Genomic DNA, 15,293 nt, shown 5'->3' with positions numbered 1-15,293 from the left:
CTGAGCACCAAGTGAGGCAGCTGTTAGTACCATTTTTATAAGTCTTTGATATGACCTGGCTGGGGTTCAAACCCACAATCTCCAACATCTGGGTCAGATGCTCTAACCACTAGGACACCAGAGCAGTCTTATATATGTATGTCTACATGTATTTCTTGTTTTACTGGTCAGATCAGATATATGGATTTAAAAAAAAAACTATTTATCTATCTACTGAGAAATTTATGTATCTCCCTCACAATTGACTAATGTTCATTTTTTGTGTCTATTTCACAATCAGTCAATCAACTAAAAGATAGACACATACATACATGCATGCATGCATGCATCCATCCATCCATTCATACGTCCATCCATGCATCCATGCATACATACATACATACATACATACATACATATATATTTACATACATACAGAGAGAGAGAGAGGAGAGATGGATAGGTGGCAGAATTTCAAGAGCCTGATGTTGGCACTAGAAACCCAATACCAGACAAAAAGTTTTATTAGCTGCTATTGTTTTACAAATTTAATGCCAGTAGTTATCCATAAAAGTATATGTGTAATAAATTATTGCACACCTTGTACACATCCTTAATACCCCAAATAAACACATTAAAATTTAAATCATCCATTTTTACGACAGTTCCAAAGAATCTTACAGCAATGAAAGTAAGTTCTTATGCAATATGTTTTATGATGTACATGTATATGTTTTATGATGTACATGTATATGTTTTATGGTGTACATGTATATGTTTTATGATGTACATGTTGTGAATGTGAAATATTACATGGAGTATCACTCTCATACTATTGGCTGCTAATGCTGTTGTGGTCCTTATTTATATAGCAATCTCATACTACTAGCTGACAGTACTATTGTGGTACATATTTAGGGATCAATCTCATGCTACTAGCTGACAGTACTGTTGTGATCCTTATTTAGATAGTAATCTCATACTACTAGCTGACAGTACTATTGTGGTTCTTACTTAGATATTAAGCTCATACTACTAGCTGACAGTACTGTTGTGATCCTTATTTAGATAGTAATCTCATACTACTAGCTGACAGTACTATTGCAGTCCTTATTTAGATATTAAGCTCATACTACTAGCTGACAGTACTATTGTGATCCATATTTAGACAGTAATCTTGTACTACTAGCTGACAGCACTATTGTGGTCCATATTTAGATAGCAGTCTCATACTACTAGCTGACAGTATGATTGTGGTTCACATTTAGATAGTAATCTCATACTACTAGCTGACCATACTACTGTGGTCCATATTTAGATAGCAATGTCATACTACTAGCTGACAGTACTATTGTGGTCCTTATTTAGATAGTAATCTCATACTACATGCTGACAGTACTATTGTGGTCCATATTTAGAGAGTAATCTCATACTACTAGCTGACAATACTATTGTGGTCCATATTTAGATAGTAATCTCATACCATGAGTGGACAGTACTATTGTGGTCCATATTTAGGTAGTAATCTCATACTACTAGCTGTTAGTATAGTAATCTCAAACTACTAGCTGACAGTACTATTGTGGTCCTTATTTAGATAGTAATCTCATACTAATAGCTGACAGTATGATGGCAGTCCTTATTCAGATAGTAATCTTATACTACTAGATGACAGTACTATTACAGTCCTTATTTAGATAGTAATCTCATACTACTAAGTGACTACTATTGTGATCCGTATTAAGACAGTAATCCCATACTACTAGCTGACTACTATTGTGGTCCATATTTAGATAGTAATCTGATACTACTAGTGGACAGTACTGTTGTGGTCCATACTTAGATAGTAATTTCATACTACTGGCTGACAGTACTATTGAGCTCCATATTGAGATGTAATCTCATACTACTAGCTGACAGTACTATTGCAGTCCATATTTAGATAGTAATCTCATACTACTAGCTGGCAGTACTATTGCAGTCCTTATTTAGATAGTAATCTCATACTACTAGCTGACAGTATTATTGTGGTCCTTATTTAGATAGTAATCTCATACTATGAGCTGACAGTACTATTGTGGTACATATTTAGACAGTAATCTCATACTACTAGCTAACAGTACTATTCCAGTCCTTATTTAGATAGTAATCTCATACTACTAGGTGACTACTATTGTGATCCATAATAAGACAGTAATCCCATGCTACTAGCTGACAGTACTATTGTGATCCTTTTTAGATAGTAATCTCATACTACTAGCTGACAGTACTATTGCAGTCCTTATTTAGATATTAAGCTCATACTACTAGCTGACAGTACTACTGGGACCATATTAACATAATAAATCCCATTCTGTGGTTGCCAACACTATTACAGTCCATATTTAGTATTGTCTCATCTTGTAGATTGATAGCATGAATGTGAACAATATTTATAAATGCAAACAACATTAACAGTATTTCTCTTATGATAAGACCATATGCAGTATTCTTTGAACTAGCTGAGCAATAAATTCAACCTCAAGCTCAAAATCCCCAAATCAGATGGGATACTTCACTTGAAACTTTGGAAGTCTAATAGAATGTTGATAAATTCTGAAGATTTTAACTTTATGTTTTTAATTATATTCTATCAAGGTTATTGTACTATTAGTTTCAGACTGAATATCTTGCTCAAAAGCCTCCTACAATTTTCAAAAGGGGGTGGAGGCTTATTAACAGAAAGGACTTTGTAAACATGTTGGTGGGCTTGTCATTGGATAAATACAGTATTGGCCTTAAGAGTAGTAACTAATGGTTCATTATGTTCAGAAGAGCCTGTTAGAGAGCTGAATGTAATGTGGTTATTATTAATGTTAAGTTTCCAATAACTGTAATATACAACCAAAGTAATTTTAACAGATGTAGAGTATGGCCTACTTAACCCCCTATTTCATGTGGACTCACATGAATATTTGGGTCATTTGTGCCCAGGGTGTTGTTTATTGTATGCCAAACAATTGGATTTGTGGATTTTCTCAACACAGATAATTTTGTTGATTCACTGGAGTGAACTATGACAATAGTCTGACACTAATTATATTATGACCAAGAAATTTGGTTCCCATTTTGTCTTATGCTTGGTCTAGTGGTAAGCATGCATGCCTGACATGTAGAAGTACCAGGTTTAAATCCAACGAGGTGCTTATTTCTTTTTCTTTAATTTTTGGTACAGTATGAGCTTTTTTACTGTGAGTTAGGAAAAAGAATTATGTTACTACTGATATTTTTTCTGTAAAATACACATAAAACACAGTGGAAGACAAACAGCTAAATATTGCATGAGATAATGTTAGAAATCTGCTACTTTGATCTGTTTGTTTTACACACTACTAGCAAATACATTTGACATAAAATAAAGGGAAAATTGCTAGTTAGGTCGTGGGCTTGAACCCTGGCCGAGTCATACCAAAGACTTACAAAAATGGTACTAACAGCAGCCTTGCAAGGTGCTCAGCATTAAGAGGTTGGTGTTAGGACTGGTCAACCTGGTATCAGGATAATGTGACCGGGTGGGACATAATGCTACATGTCTGCGGCATAATGCCCCAGTGCTAGACATCACTATAAACTGCCACACTGCAGACATCATAGCGATACGACTGAATTTTTTTTTAAAGCTATGTTAAAAATCCTATTCACAGTCACACATGCATAAAATTGCTAGTTCTGAGTGAATAACATTTTATTTCAGGGGTGAAAATCTCAAATATTTGTAAACAGGGCTTTGCATTTTGTGAATGTAAGGAGTTTTTAGCCTACTTTATGAAATAAATCCATAATTCACTCAATGCAAAGCAAATTTCATCTATTTATAATTGTGTACATTGTTTGATGGCAAGATACCTAGGTTATACAAAAGAGTCCATCATGTGCATTTTGGTGTGCATATAGTTTTCCATTACACCCATACACATGACCTTTGACATCACTACTAAGTAGTGTTTGTATCATACATGTCATTTTGGTGAGCATATAGTTTTCCATTACACCCATACACATGACCTTTGACATCACTATTAAATAGTGTTTGTATCATACATGTCATTTTAGTGTGCATACAGTTTTCCATTACACCCACACACATGACTTTTGACATCACTACTAAGTAGTGTTTGTATCATACATGTCATTTTGGTGAGCATATAGTTTTCCATTACACCCATACACATGACCTTTGACATCACTATTAAATAGTGTTTGTATCATACATGTCATTTTAGTGTGCATACAGTTTTCCATTACACCCACACACATGACTTTTGACATCACTACTAAATAGTGCTTGTATCATACATGTCATTTTGGTGAGCATATAGTTTTCCATTACACCCACACACATGACCTTTGACATCACTACTAAGTAGTGTTTGTATCATACATGTCATTTTGGTGAGCATATAGTTTTCCATTACACCCATACACATGACCTTTGACATCACTATTAAATAGTGTTTGTATCATACATGTCATTTTAGTGTGCATACAGTTTTCCATTACACCCACACACATGACTTTTGACATCACTACTAAATAGTGTTTGTATCATACATGTCATTTTGGTGTGCATATAGTTTTCCATTACACCCATACACATGACCTTTGACATCACTACTAAATAGTGTTTGTATCATACATGTCATTTTGGTGTGCATATAGTTTTCCATTACACCCATACACATGACCTTTGACATCACTACTAAGTTGTGTTTGTATCATACATGTCATTTTAGTGTGCATACAGTTTTCCATTACACCCATACACATGACCTTTGACATCACTACTAAATAGTGTTTGTATCATACATGTCATTTTGGTGAGCATATAGTTTTCCATTACACCCATACACATGACCTTTGACATCACTACTAAATAGCGTTTGTATCATACATGTCATTTTGGTGAGCATATAGTTTTCCATTACATCCATACACATGACCTTTGAGATCACTACTAAATAGTGTTTGTATCATACATGTCATTTTAGTGAGCATATAGTTTTCCATTACACCCATACACATGACCTTTGACATCACTACTAAATAGTGTTTGTATCATACATGTCATTTTGGTGAGCATATAGTTTTCCATTACAACCACACACATGCACACAAGACCCACCCCCACCACAAGCCTACTTAAGTGGTTGAATAGTACAAGTCACCACAGGTAAAATTATACAAATATTCAAACCTGGCAAGTCTATACTGAATGAAAACAGGTACACTGTGAATTCAGGTGAGACACATGACCTATTTCTAGTGTGTGCAGGGACACCAAGCATAGTGGCATTGTTTGTTTAAAGTAAATTATATTTACTACTGGTATAATTCACTACAAGCAGTTTTTACTACATCATCAATGTCATCTATTTATCATTCTTGGTGTAATACAAGCAAAAGAAAGTGAAGTGTGAGGATAATTAAATTCATAACTTAGTGATGTGTGTAAGTGCTGTGTCCTTTTTCTTACATGAATCTCCTAGACTATGATTCTGACATGTTGGTTAAAAACTTTGGGAAAAAACTCTGAAACACAATATGAAGTTATTTATTGTACATACAGTGGCATCTGTCAAAAAAGGAGACTTAAAGGGACCACTATAATCCTTTAATGTATATACAGTGGCATCTGTTAATAAAGGAGACTTAATGGGACCATTAAAATCCTTTAATGTATATACAGTGGCAGCTGTCAATAAAGGAGACTTAAAGGGACCATTGTAATCCTTTAATGTATATACAGTGGCAGCTGTCAATAAAGGAGACTTAAGGGACCATTAAAATCCTTTAATGTATATACAGTGGCATCTGTCAATAAAGGAGACTTAAAGGGACCATTAAAATCCTTTAATGTATATACAGTGGCATCTGTCAATAAAGGAGACTTAACGGGACCATTAAAATCCTTTAATGTATATACAGTGGCAGCTGTCAATAAAGGAGACTTAAAGGGACCATTGTAATCCTTTAATGTATATACAGTGGCAGCTGTCAATAAAGGAGACTTAAAGGGACCATTAAAATCCTTTAATGTATATACAGTGGCATCTGTTAATAAAGGAGACTTAATGGGACCATTAAAATCCTTTAATGTATATACAGTGGCAGCTGTCAATAAAGGAGACTTAAAGGGACCATTGTAATCCTTTAATGTATATACAGTGGCAGCTGTCAATAAAGGAGACTTAAAGGGACCATTAAAATCCTTTAATGTATATACAGTGGCATCTGTCAATAAAGGAGACTTAAAGGGACCATTAAAATCCTTTAATGTATATACAGTGGCATCTGTCAATAAAGGAGACTTAACGGGACCATTAAAATCCATTAATGTATATACAGTGGCATCTGTCAATAAAGGACTCTGACTTAAAGGGACCACTAAAATCCTTTAATGAACAGGTGTCCTTTACACAGAAATAAAATCTTACCTCAGATATAGAAGGAACCAATAAATATTTGTCTTGTATATACACCTATCCTTTAGTTTGAGGTATCTGCTAGAGCAGGTGTATGCAGGGCCAGTTTAACCCATTAGGCAAACTAGTTTATAATAAGTGATGCTGGGGTGGGGTGGGGGGTACAAAAGATGGAAGGGTCACCTAGGGTGCAGAATACCTTTGCACTGGACCTGGGTTTGTATTGTAATTATAGTGGCATCTGTCTGTGGTTTATGGGTTTATGGTATTTTGGGAAATTTTCTGGCCTAAAGATCATAAAATTTAAACCAGTTTGAGACTGAGTTTCTAGTATCAGTCAATCATAAATGAGTTTTGAAACTAATGTCATTTGCGATTGGTCAAACCCATATGAAATTTTTAGGCTGATTCTGCTTGGATTTTAGTTTGATTCATGGTGTATTCTGCTTATTATAAAACCCCAAATTTGAGGCAGACTTTAGGCAGATGGGGAATACAGCTAAGGTGACAAACTGAATCTGTCTATTAGTTAAGTGTATTATTTCTCATGTTCCTTCTAAAAGATAACAGTTAGACTGAAAAGTTCTGATTGTTCATTTTCCTACTGTAAGATGGATCTGGACTTTGATTTTGGCAGAAATGTTAGGTGTAATTTTGAACATTATCAAAAGAACTACAGTCATAGATGGATCTTTGGACTTAGACAACTTGGTGCAAGGATGAATTTGGACTTGATCTAATTTTTACTCTGAAAAAGAATTTTTTGCTTCCTATTAAAATATGCTTTTCATAAATCACACCCTAATGAAAATATGACTAAAATTTCAGTGAAATTAAAAATAATTCCTTTTTTCACCCTAAAACCTCAAGATCTGAAATTCAAGCATAAGTGTTTTATATTTCCAGGCTTGGATATGAAAGCCCTCCCACCCATTACTTTTATAGCTATTCATGTAATGTGATGATATTAAACCAAATTTAATTTTTAATTAACTTTTAGTTTGGATAGCAATTTTTAAGTTACTCAAGCTTTCCTAAGCTAAGAAGATTCTAGGATCTTGTAAAACAGTTTTCATGATTCCTGCTGTATGCCCCAACCCTGCAATGCAAACAGAAGAGACCCATATCTGCCCGTGCATAATATTGCTCCACAATAGTCAAATGTCCATTATGCCTTAACTACCGACCTTCCAGTTTTGCTGTTTGCAGTTCAACACATGTTGCATATATGAAAAAACAGTATCTCCATAAAAAAATTGGCCATTTAGAAAAACTATTCATTCTGAAGTGTGCATTTCATTTTTCAAGATTTTTCTCAACAATCAGCACTAATAACTAAACTGACTCAGAATAATACTGAAAAAGTGTGAACTTCCATTTCCTGATTGACTTTTATACAGCTTTTTTTATTCATGTGATGGTATGAGTAACCACACTTGACATTGAAGCTGGAGAAGAGGGAGATAGTATATGGTTTAGAGGTACATCAGCACAATCCTGACTATAAGTAAGTTGAGGTATAAAAAAGGCACACAAAGGGTAAAATACCCAAAATAAAAAATCCAATTCTTGATGCAGATCACACTATTTTAAAATGTCCAGCACCTTCTCAGCTCAAACATCATCCATGCATCCATAAACAATAAGGTTTCCTCTATGAGTCCTCCATAAACAACAAGGTTTTCTCTACCAGTCATCCATAAAGAATACCATTTCCTCTACCAGTCATCCATAAAGAATACCATTTCCTCTACCAGTCATCCATAAAGAATACCATTTCCTCTACCAGTCATCCATAAAGAATACCATTTCCTCTACCAGTCATCTCTTAAAACAAGCAGGTCACATAAAAACCCAATTTTCTTTTTTGAGTGGCTATAATTTTTCTTTCTTCAACCATTTGAACTCCAGATTAATGATGTTTGTCTTACCCAATCTAGAAACCATCCACAAATTTCAGTCACTGTGCATGGCTGAGACTTAATAATAATAATAATAATAAAAATAATAATAATAATAATAATAATAATAATAATAATAATAATAATAATAATAACATTACTGTGGACTTAGTACAGCACCTAATCTTCAGAAGCTACCAGTGCTTTACAATATTAGATAACACATAAAAACGTATACAATGGCTAGATTACCAAAAAATACCACCATGAAATTACAAAACAAAAACATCCTGATAATGACTATAGGAAGCAAACAATACATACACAAATACTGTGTGCAAACATTAAGAGACAAACAATGGTACATTTTTTCTTTATGGTTGGTGTAGTTTAAAAAGTGCTATCTTTGCCTTAGCTAGACTTGGGTACCACAAATATTTTTTGTACAAAGGTATACGGTAATTTCTGTACATACCTCAAAATTGTTTGTGTCATACTGAAATTATTTATAGAAGAAGAATTTGTGACAAATACAACTATTTTGTAAACATTTTATTAATCTACATGCATCTTGTTGTCATAAATGAAAACATTTTTTTAATGTCATTAAACTTGAAAAAAGTTACTCTGAAATTTCTGCACATCCCTTACTGATGGAAATTGCCGATGTATCAATAATATGGAACAGTAAAGCTGAACAAAATACCATATTATATTGGTATTATGGTATATCAGTAATACCATGTTAAACTGGTATATAAGTAATACCATGTTAAACTGGTATACTGATAGTACCATGGTAAATCGGTATAATGGTAATACTATGGTAAATTTGTATACCAGTAGATTCATGGCAAATTGGTGTAATGGTAATACCATGGTAAGTTATTATACCAGTAATACCATGGCAAATTGGTATACCACTAATAACATACCATGGTAAATTGTTATACCCCTAATACCGTGGTAAATTGGTATACCATTAATACCATACCACAGTAAATTTTTATACCAGTAATACCATGGTAAATTGGTTTACCCACTAATACCATACCATGGTAAATTGTTATACCAGTAATACCATGGTAAATTGGAGACTGCTCCAGTGGCCTAGTGGTTAGAGCATCCACCTTAGAAGTGAGAGGTTGTGGGTTTGAACCCCGGCTGAGTCATACTAAAGACTGACAAACATGGTACTTAAACAGCTGCCTCGCTAGGTGCTCAACATTAAGAGGTTAGTGTTAGGAATGGTGTCAGGATAATGTGACTGGGTGGAACATCATGCTACATGTTTGTGACATGATGCCCCAGTGCTAGACATCACTATAAATTGCCATAATGCAGACATCGTATTGATATGACTGAATTTTTTTTAATTTGCTACATTTAAAGAAATCAAAATCACCATGGTAAATTGGAATACCACTAATACCATGCAATGGTAAATTGTTATACTAGTAATACCATGGTATATTGGTATACCACCAATACCATAGTAAACTGTATACACTAATACCATGGTTAAGTGATATACTGGAAATACCTTGGTAAATTGGTGTACTGGTAATACCATGGTAAATTAATGTACCAGTAATAGCAGGGTAACTTGTTACATTGTAATACCATGTTAAATTGGTATACCAGTAATATCATGATAAACTGGTATACCAGTAATACCATGATAAACTGGTATACCAGTAATACCATACCATGATAAATTGGTATACCAGTAATACCATGATAAAACTGGTATACCAGTAATACCATGATAAACTGGTATACCAGTAATACCATGATAAATTGGTATACCAGTAATACCATACCATGATAAATTGGTATATCAGTAATACCATGATAAATTGGTATATCAGTAATACCATGATAAATTGGTATACCAGTAATACCATGGTAAACTGGTATACCAGTAATACCATGATAAATTGGTATACCAGTAATACCATGATAAATTGGTATATCAGTAATACCATGATAAATTGGTATACCAGTAATACCATACCATGATAAATTGGTATATCAGTAATACCATGATAAATTGGTATACCAGTAATACCATGATAAATTGGTATACCAGTAATATCATGCAACTCAAAGTCCTAGCCATGAAGCTTTACTGCAAATGCAAAAAGTGGAGATATTTCATCAATCAATTAAAGACAAGAAATAATGCAACAAAACAAACAGTAAATTAATAAATAAATACAACGAAATATACAAAACGTCAATAAATAAATACTAAGAAACATAATAAAATAAAACTATTTGAAATTAAAAAAAAGACTTACCATATCAGCGTGGTTTGTGGCTTCCTCCATAAACTTTGCAACTCCAGTAACAAAAGCACCACGGTCTTCAAAGTTGGTGTCAAAGTCAGCCTGGTACTGAACTGCTTGAGATAGGGCTGTAACACATGGCTGAAGATCCTTGGCACCTAACTGATCCAAAAGGTCCACTGTCTCCAATGCATTCTTAAGACTCCCTTCTGTGACATTGAGCCCTTTGACACTGAACCCCTTAGTTACATCTGTTGGCCCCTTTCCATTGGGGACCTTATCTGCCATTATTATAGAAGAGTCAAATGATAGCTGCCAATGTATTAAACATCTACAAAAGTCATTGAAACATCACTCATTTAGAACTCTTTTCTCAACAATAATGAATTTGAGTCATCAATGATCCCTTTATCAAACATCAACAAATTCATGGAAAAATCACTACATTAATTTTTAGGCATAACAATGTGTTTCAGTAGTGTTTTCCACCACTAGCTGCATGACATTGTCTATACTAATCCAATGTTTCATTTCCTTTCTTGCAGTTCATCATATTTGTCAGGATATTAACATAACTTTTTCACCCTGTATCAGTCAACACATCTGTATCTTGTTCATAACTTGTTTTGTGTATCACATGTACACAGCTTGTGTATTATGTATAACCATCTGACAAAACAACCTGTCATGCATAAACTTGCTCTTCTTTGATTCTTAAACTTCTTTTCATAATCCCAAAAATTTAACCTTAACAACACTTACTTCTCCCACTTCAAGTTGGTTTAAAAATAGACTTGATAGCATGGATATACAAAAGAGATTTAAACTTCCTTTTACAATTTTCATTTTCTATCCATATCAGCTTGTTACTTGTTTGCCCTATACCTTGGTGTTAGATTACTTGGTGATACAGGTATATTTTTATCCTAATATCACTCAGGAACACATCCAACATACCTGTGTTGATAAACATAAATATCTGCTATCATGGTTTTTTTTCCCCCAGGTTAGAAATTATGTCATAAAGGTTGAAAGTATTGAACATTCTGTTTATATTATTACTGTAGTGTATTACATAATGTTTAATTCTGTTTACATTATTACTGTATAATATTATATAATTTTTAAAACACCATAAAACCAAATAAATCAGAATACTGTTTTGGCATTAAAACTATCGTGTTTTTACTATGATTTTGCAAATATCTGTACTTAAGGATTAGCTGAAAATAATTTCATCTGTTAATATGTACAGTATATGAAAAATTAAAGACAAAATTTTATGTAAATAAGATGTTTGTATCCACCTGTTCATTCATCCTTCCTTTCATTTATCTGTCTATCTGCATATTTATCTAATGTTTATTCTTGCATGTCTATATATCTGCACCTCCATACAGCGAGATAAATATACCTTAGTGGCAGCTATATAAAAGGAACAATTAAATAGAGGACATTACAATTCCTTTGAAATTTTACCATTATGCTACTTTTATATAAAGGTCACCAGTCAATCAAGGACATTTGTGGATCCCCCCTCCCCTTATAGTTTGCACACTTAATCCACTTTTATATAAATACCACCTGGCAATAAAGGCCATTTAAAAAAATAGCGTTTTCTATTTTTCAACCATTTATTTCACTTCCGTATCATGAACACCTGTCCATAATGACAGTTTGTAAACCAATGTTTAAAGTTGATACAAATGTGTATGTGTGTGTGTGTGTGTGTGTGAAACCTGTAGATAAATGTCATTTGTAAATCCCCTTCCTAAAGTTTTCCCATTAATTTCAGTTCAATATAAAGACCATTGTCAATAAGGGATATTTGAAAACATCTATCTAAAGTTTACCAGTTCATTCTGACATATATATGTATAGCATGTAGGCTGTATCAATGATACACCACAATGTATAAATTTTTTATTAAAAAGAAACGAGGCTTGCTGAATTTCCTTTGAACGAAAAATTTATACGAGTGGTATATCATTGATACAGCGTACATACTATCCATATATTTTATTTATATCACATTCAAATACACATATTTGCACATTGAATGAGGTATGACATGTATTGACCGAGTGAATGAACTACTCACATCCCTGTGAGTTCGTCTGCTGATAATTGTAGTTCCACAATTTTTCTTGTTGTTCATAATCACATATGCAAATCACATTTCTCATATCAATATAAGACACACTCATGATTTAAACATGAAATATGGTTTTTAAATAAAAAAAAGTAGTGCACTATAAACACCGCTTCCTGAACCTGAACTGTCAGGCATTCCTGTACTGGTGTATGGAAATTAGTGTGGAATAGAAACTAAGCGAAATGACAAACCAACAAGAGGTAATTAAAATATTTTAATTTATTGACAGTTCATCTAAGTCATTATTCTGCTTTAATTAACATTTCTAATGACTATAAAATTATCTCTCTCTCTTTTCTCTTTTGGACACTTTGACTAAACTTTACTATCATTCACAGGTCCAGCTACATCATTGTATGACACAAGCGAAAATCCCTAATGCTCAAATTTTCATGGATTTTTGCCTGTATCTAGCTATGAAAATCCAGAGATAAAGAGGGGTGGGGGTGACCATTTGGATATTTTTATATTTAATAATTAATAATCGATTTTTAGAATATTATAATAAGTTTAAGAAACAACAACAACAAAACATTAAATATGCTACAGTATGTGTGCCTCATAACCGACAAATTTAACATATAGGCCTATTGTCAACTGGCTGTTGCAACTAGTGTATGTATCATTGACATTATGAACACTGTAGATAGATCCCAAGGAAAGTGTAAACACACCATTACAATGAACCAAATGACTGTAGGTTATTTGGTACAAGTTCAGTTTTAATGTTTTCATCCAGCGCAATAAGTTTTTCTCTCTCACTCCAAATTTTTGCTTATTTTGTCCTTTATGCACAAGAGGGGAGAGGGGAATGGAAAAAGAAAGAATTCTAATAAAATTGTGTACCATTTTAATTTCATTTAGAAAACAGGGACTATTAATACTTTTTATCATTATTTTCATATGTCATTTATGAATGAGTAGAAATTCATCATTGATCTTTATGACTGCAGTTGAAAGAATGTTTATATATTCATATTATTGTGCCATGGGCGGATCACATTTTGTTATACCAATAGTACTGGTATATCAATTTGCTTTATACCAACACTCTAAATGCCATGTTAATTTTAATGTATGTGGTATAAATAAATAAATATATATATATATATATATATATATATATATATATATATATATATATATATATATATATATATATATATATATATATATATATATATATATATATATATATATATATATATATATATATATATATGTATATACATATATACATATATACGTATATATATATATATATATATATATATATATATATATATATGTATATATGTATATATATATATATATATATATATATATATATATATATATATATATATATATATATATATATATATATATATATATTATAATAATAATAATAATAATGAGAGGACTTTGTATAGCGCCTAATCTTTAGAAGCTCTAAGCCCTTTACAACATTAGACAACACACCTATAAGATAAAAAACATATAATGATATGCTTACGAAAACAAACACCATGAAATAAGGAAACAATAAAAAACATGCTAAGAATATTCAAGGTAAGAAACATTATTAGGTCTTTAATTTTATTCTTGCAGTCGAAATAAGTGAGTTTTGAGAGCTCTTTTGAATGTGATCACTGTGTCTTTGTGTCTAAGTTCAGTGTGCAATTCATTCCACGTTGCTGGGCCCTGGTATGCAAAAGAACGCTGTCCATATGACTTTGTTTTCATAGTGGGAATAATGAGTATACGATTGTCAGAAGAGGAGCATAAGTAACTTGCTGGTGTGTACACATGGGTGAGGTCAGATAGGTATGTTGGACTAGAGTCTGACAGTGAAACGTAGCACAGAGAACAAATTTTGTGTTTGATTCTGGATCAAATGGATAGCCAGTGTAGGGTACAGAGCAGTGGGGAGGTGTGCTCTGATCATAGTACTCTAAGTATGATCCAAGCAGCTGTGTTTTGAACTTTTTGAAGTTTCTGGAGCAGATATTGAGATGAACCAGACAGAATTGAGTTACAATAGTCCAGTCTTGAAAGTACTAAAGAACACACAAGTGTTTTAGTGGCATCAACTGAAAGATATTTGCAAATGGAGCTGATGCATCTCAGCTCAAGATATGCAGCCTTGCATATGTTTATGACATGTTGGTGCAATGTGAGAGTACTGTCCAGAGTAACACCTAGGTTTCATACAGATTGTGTGAATTTAATGTTGGTGTTGCTGATATTTATTGTTTGAGGTAAAGGATGTGAATGAGAAAGTCCTTGTTTTGTGATCAGAATGGCCTCAGTTTTATCATCATTCATCTGCAGCTTGTTACATGTCATCCATGATTTCACATCAGAAATGCACCTCTCTACACCTTGGATGGTAGCATCAACTTCAGTTGGGTGGCTAGATTTGTATATTTGGGTGTCATCAGCATACAATTGGTAAGACACTGGATGATGATCTATGACACTTGAAAGCGACTGAGTGTACAGAATGAAGAGAACAGGTCCAAGA

The 15,293-nt window shown here is 33.1% G+C and overlaps 1 protein-coding gene across 2 annotated transcripts in view; it reads right to left on the bottom strand.

Moving 5' to 3' along the window:
- Positions 1 to 11,421, bottom strand: part of LOC149796741 (cytoplasmic FMR1-interacting protein 1-like) — a 190,522-nt gene extending 179,101 nt beyond the window's left edge. Inside the window, exon 1 of one of the 2 annotated variants that reach the window (XM_089961391.1) lies at positions 10,645 to 11,421. In XM_089961391.1, coding sequence (XP_089817517.1) covers positions 10,645 to 10,920 — 276 coding nt within the window. In that variant the 5' untranslated portion in view covers positions 10,921 to 11,421. The remainder of the gene's footprint in view (positions 1 to 10,644) is intronic. The other variant, XM_089961389.1, reaches the window with a different exon arrangement.
- Positions 11,422 to 15,293: the final 3,872 nt, after the last annotated feature.

Source organism: Sinohyriopsis cumingii, chromosome 6 (assembly GCF_028554795.1).
Source record: "Sinohyriopsis cumingii isolate HCF-2022 chromosome 6, ASM2855479v2, whole genome shotgun sequence".
Taxonomy (NCBI): domain Eukaryota; kingdom Metazoa; phylum Mollusca; class Bivalvia; order Unionida; family Unionidae; genus Sinohyriopsis; species Sinohyriopsis cumingii.
Note: the sequence above shows the minus strand (reverse complement) of the source record. Positions and strands in the feature narration are given on the sequence as shown.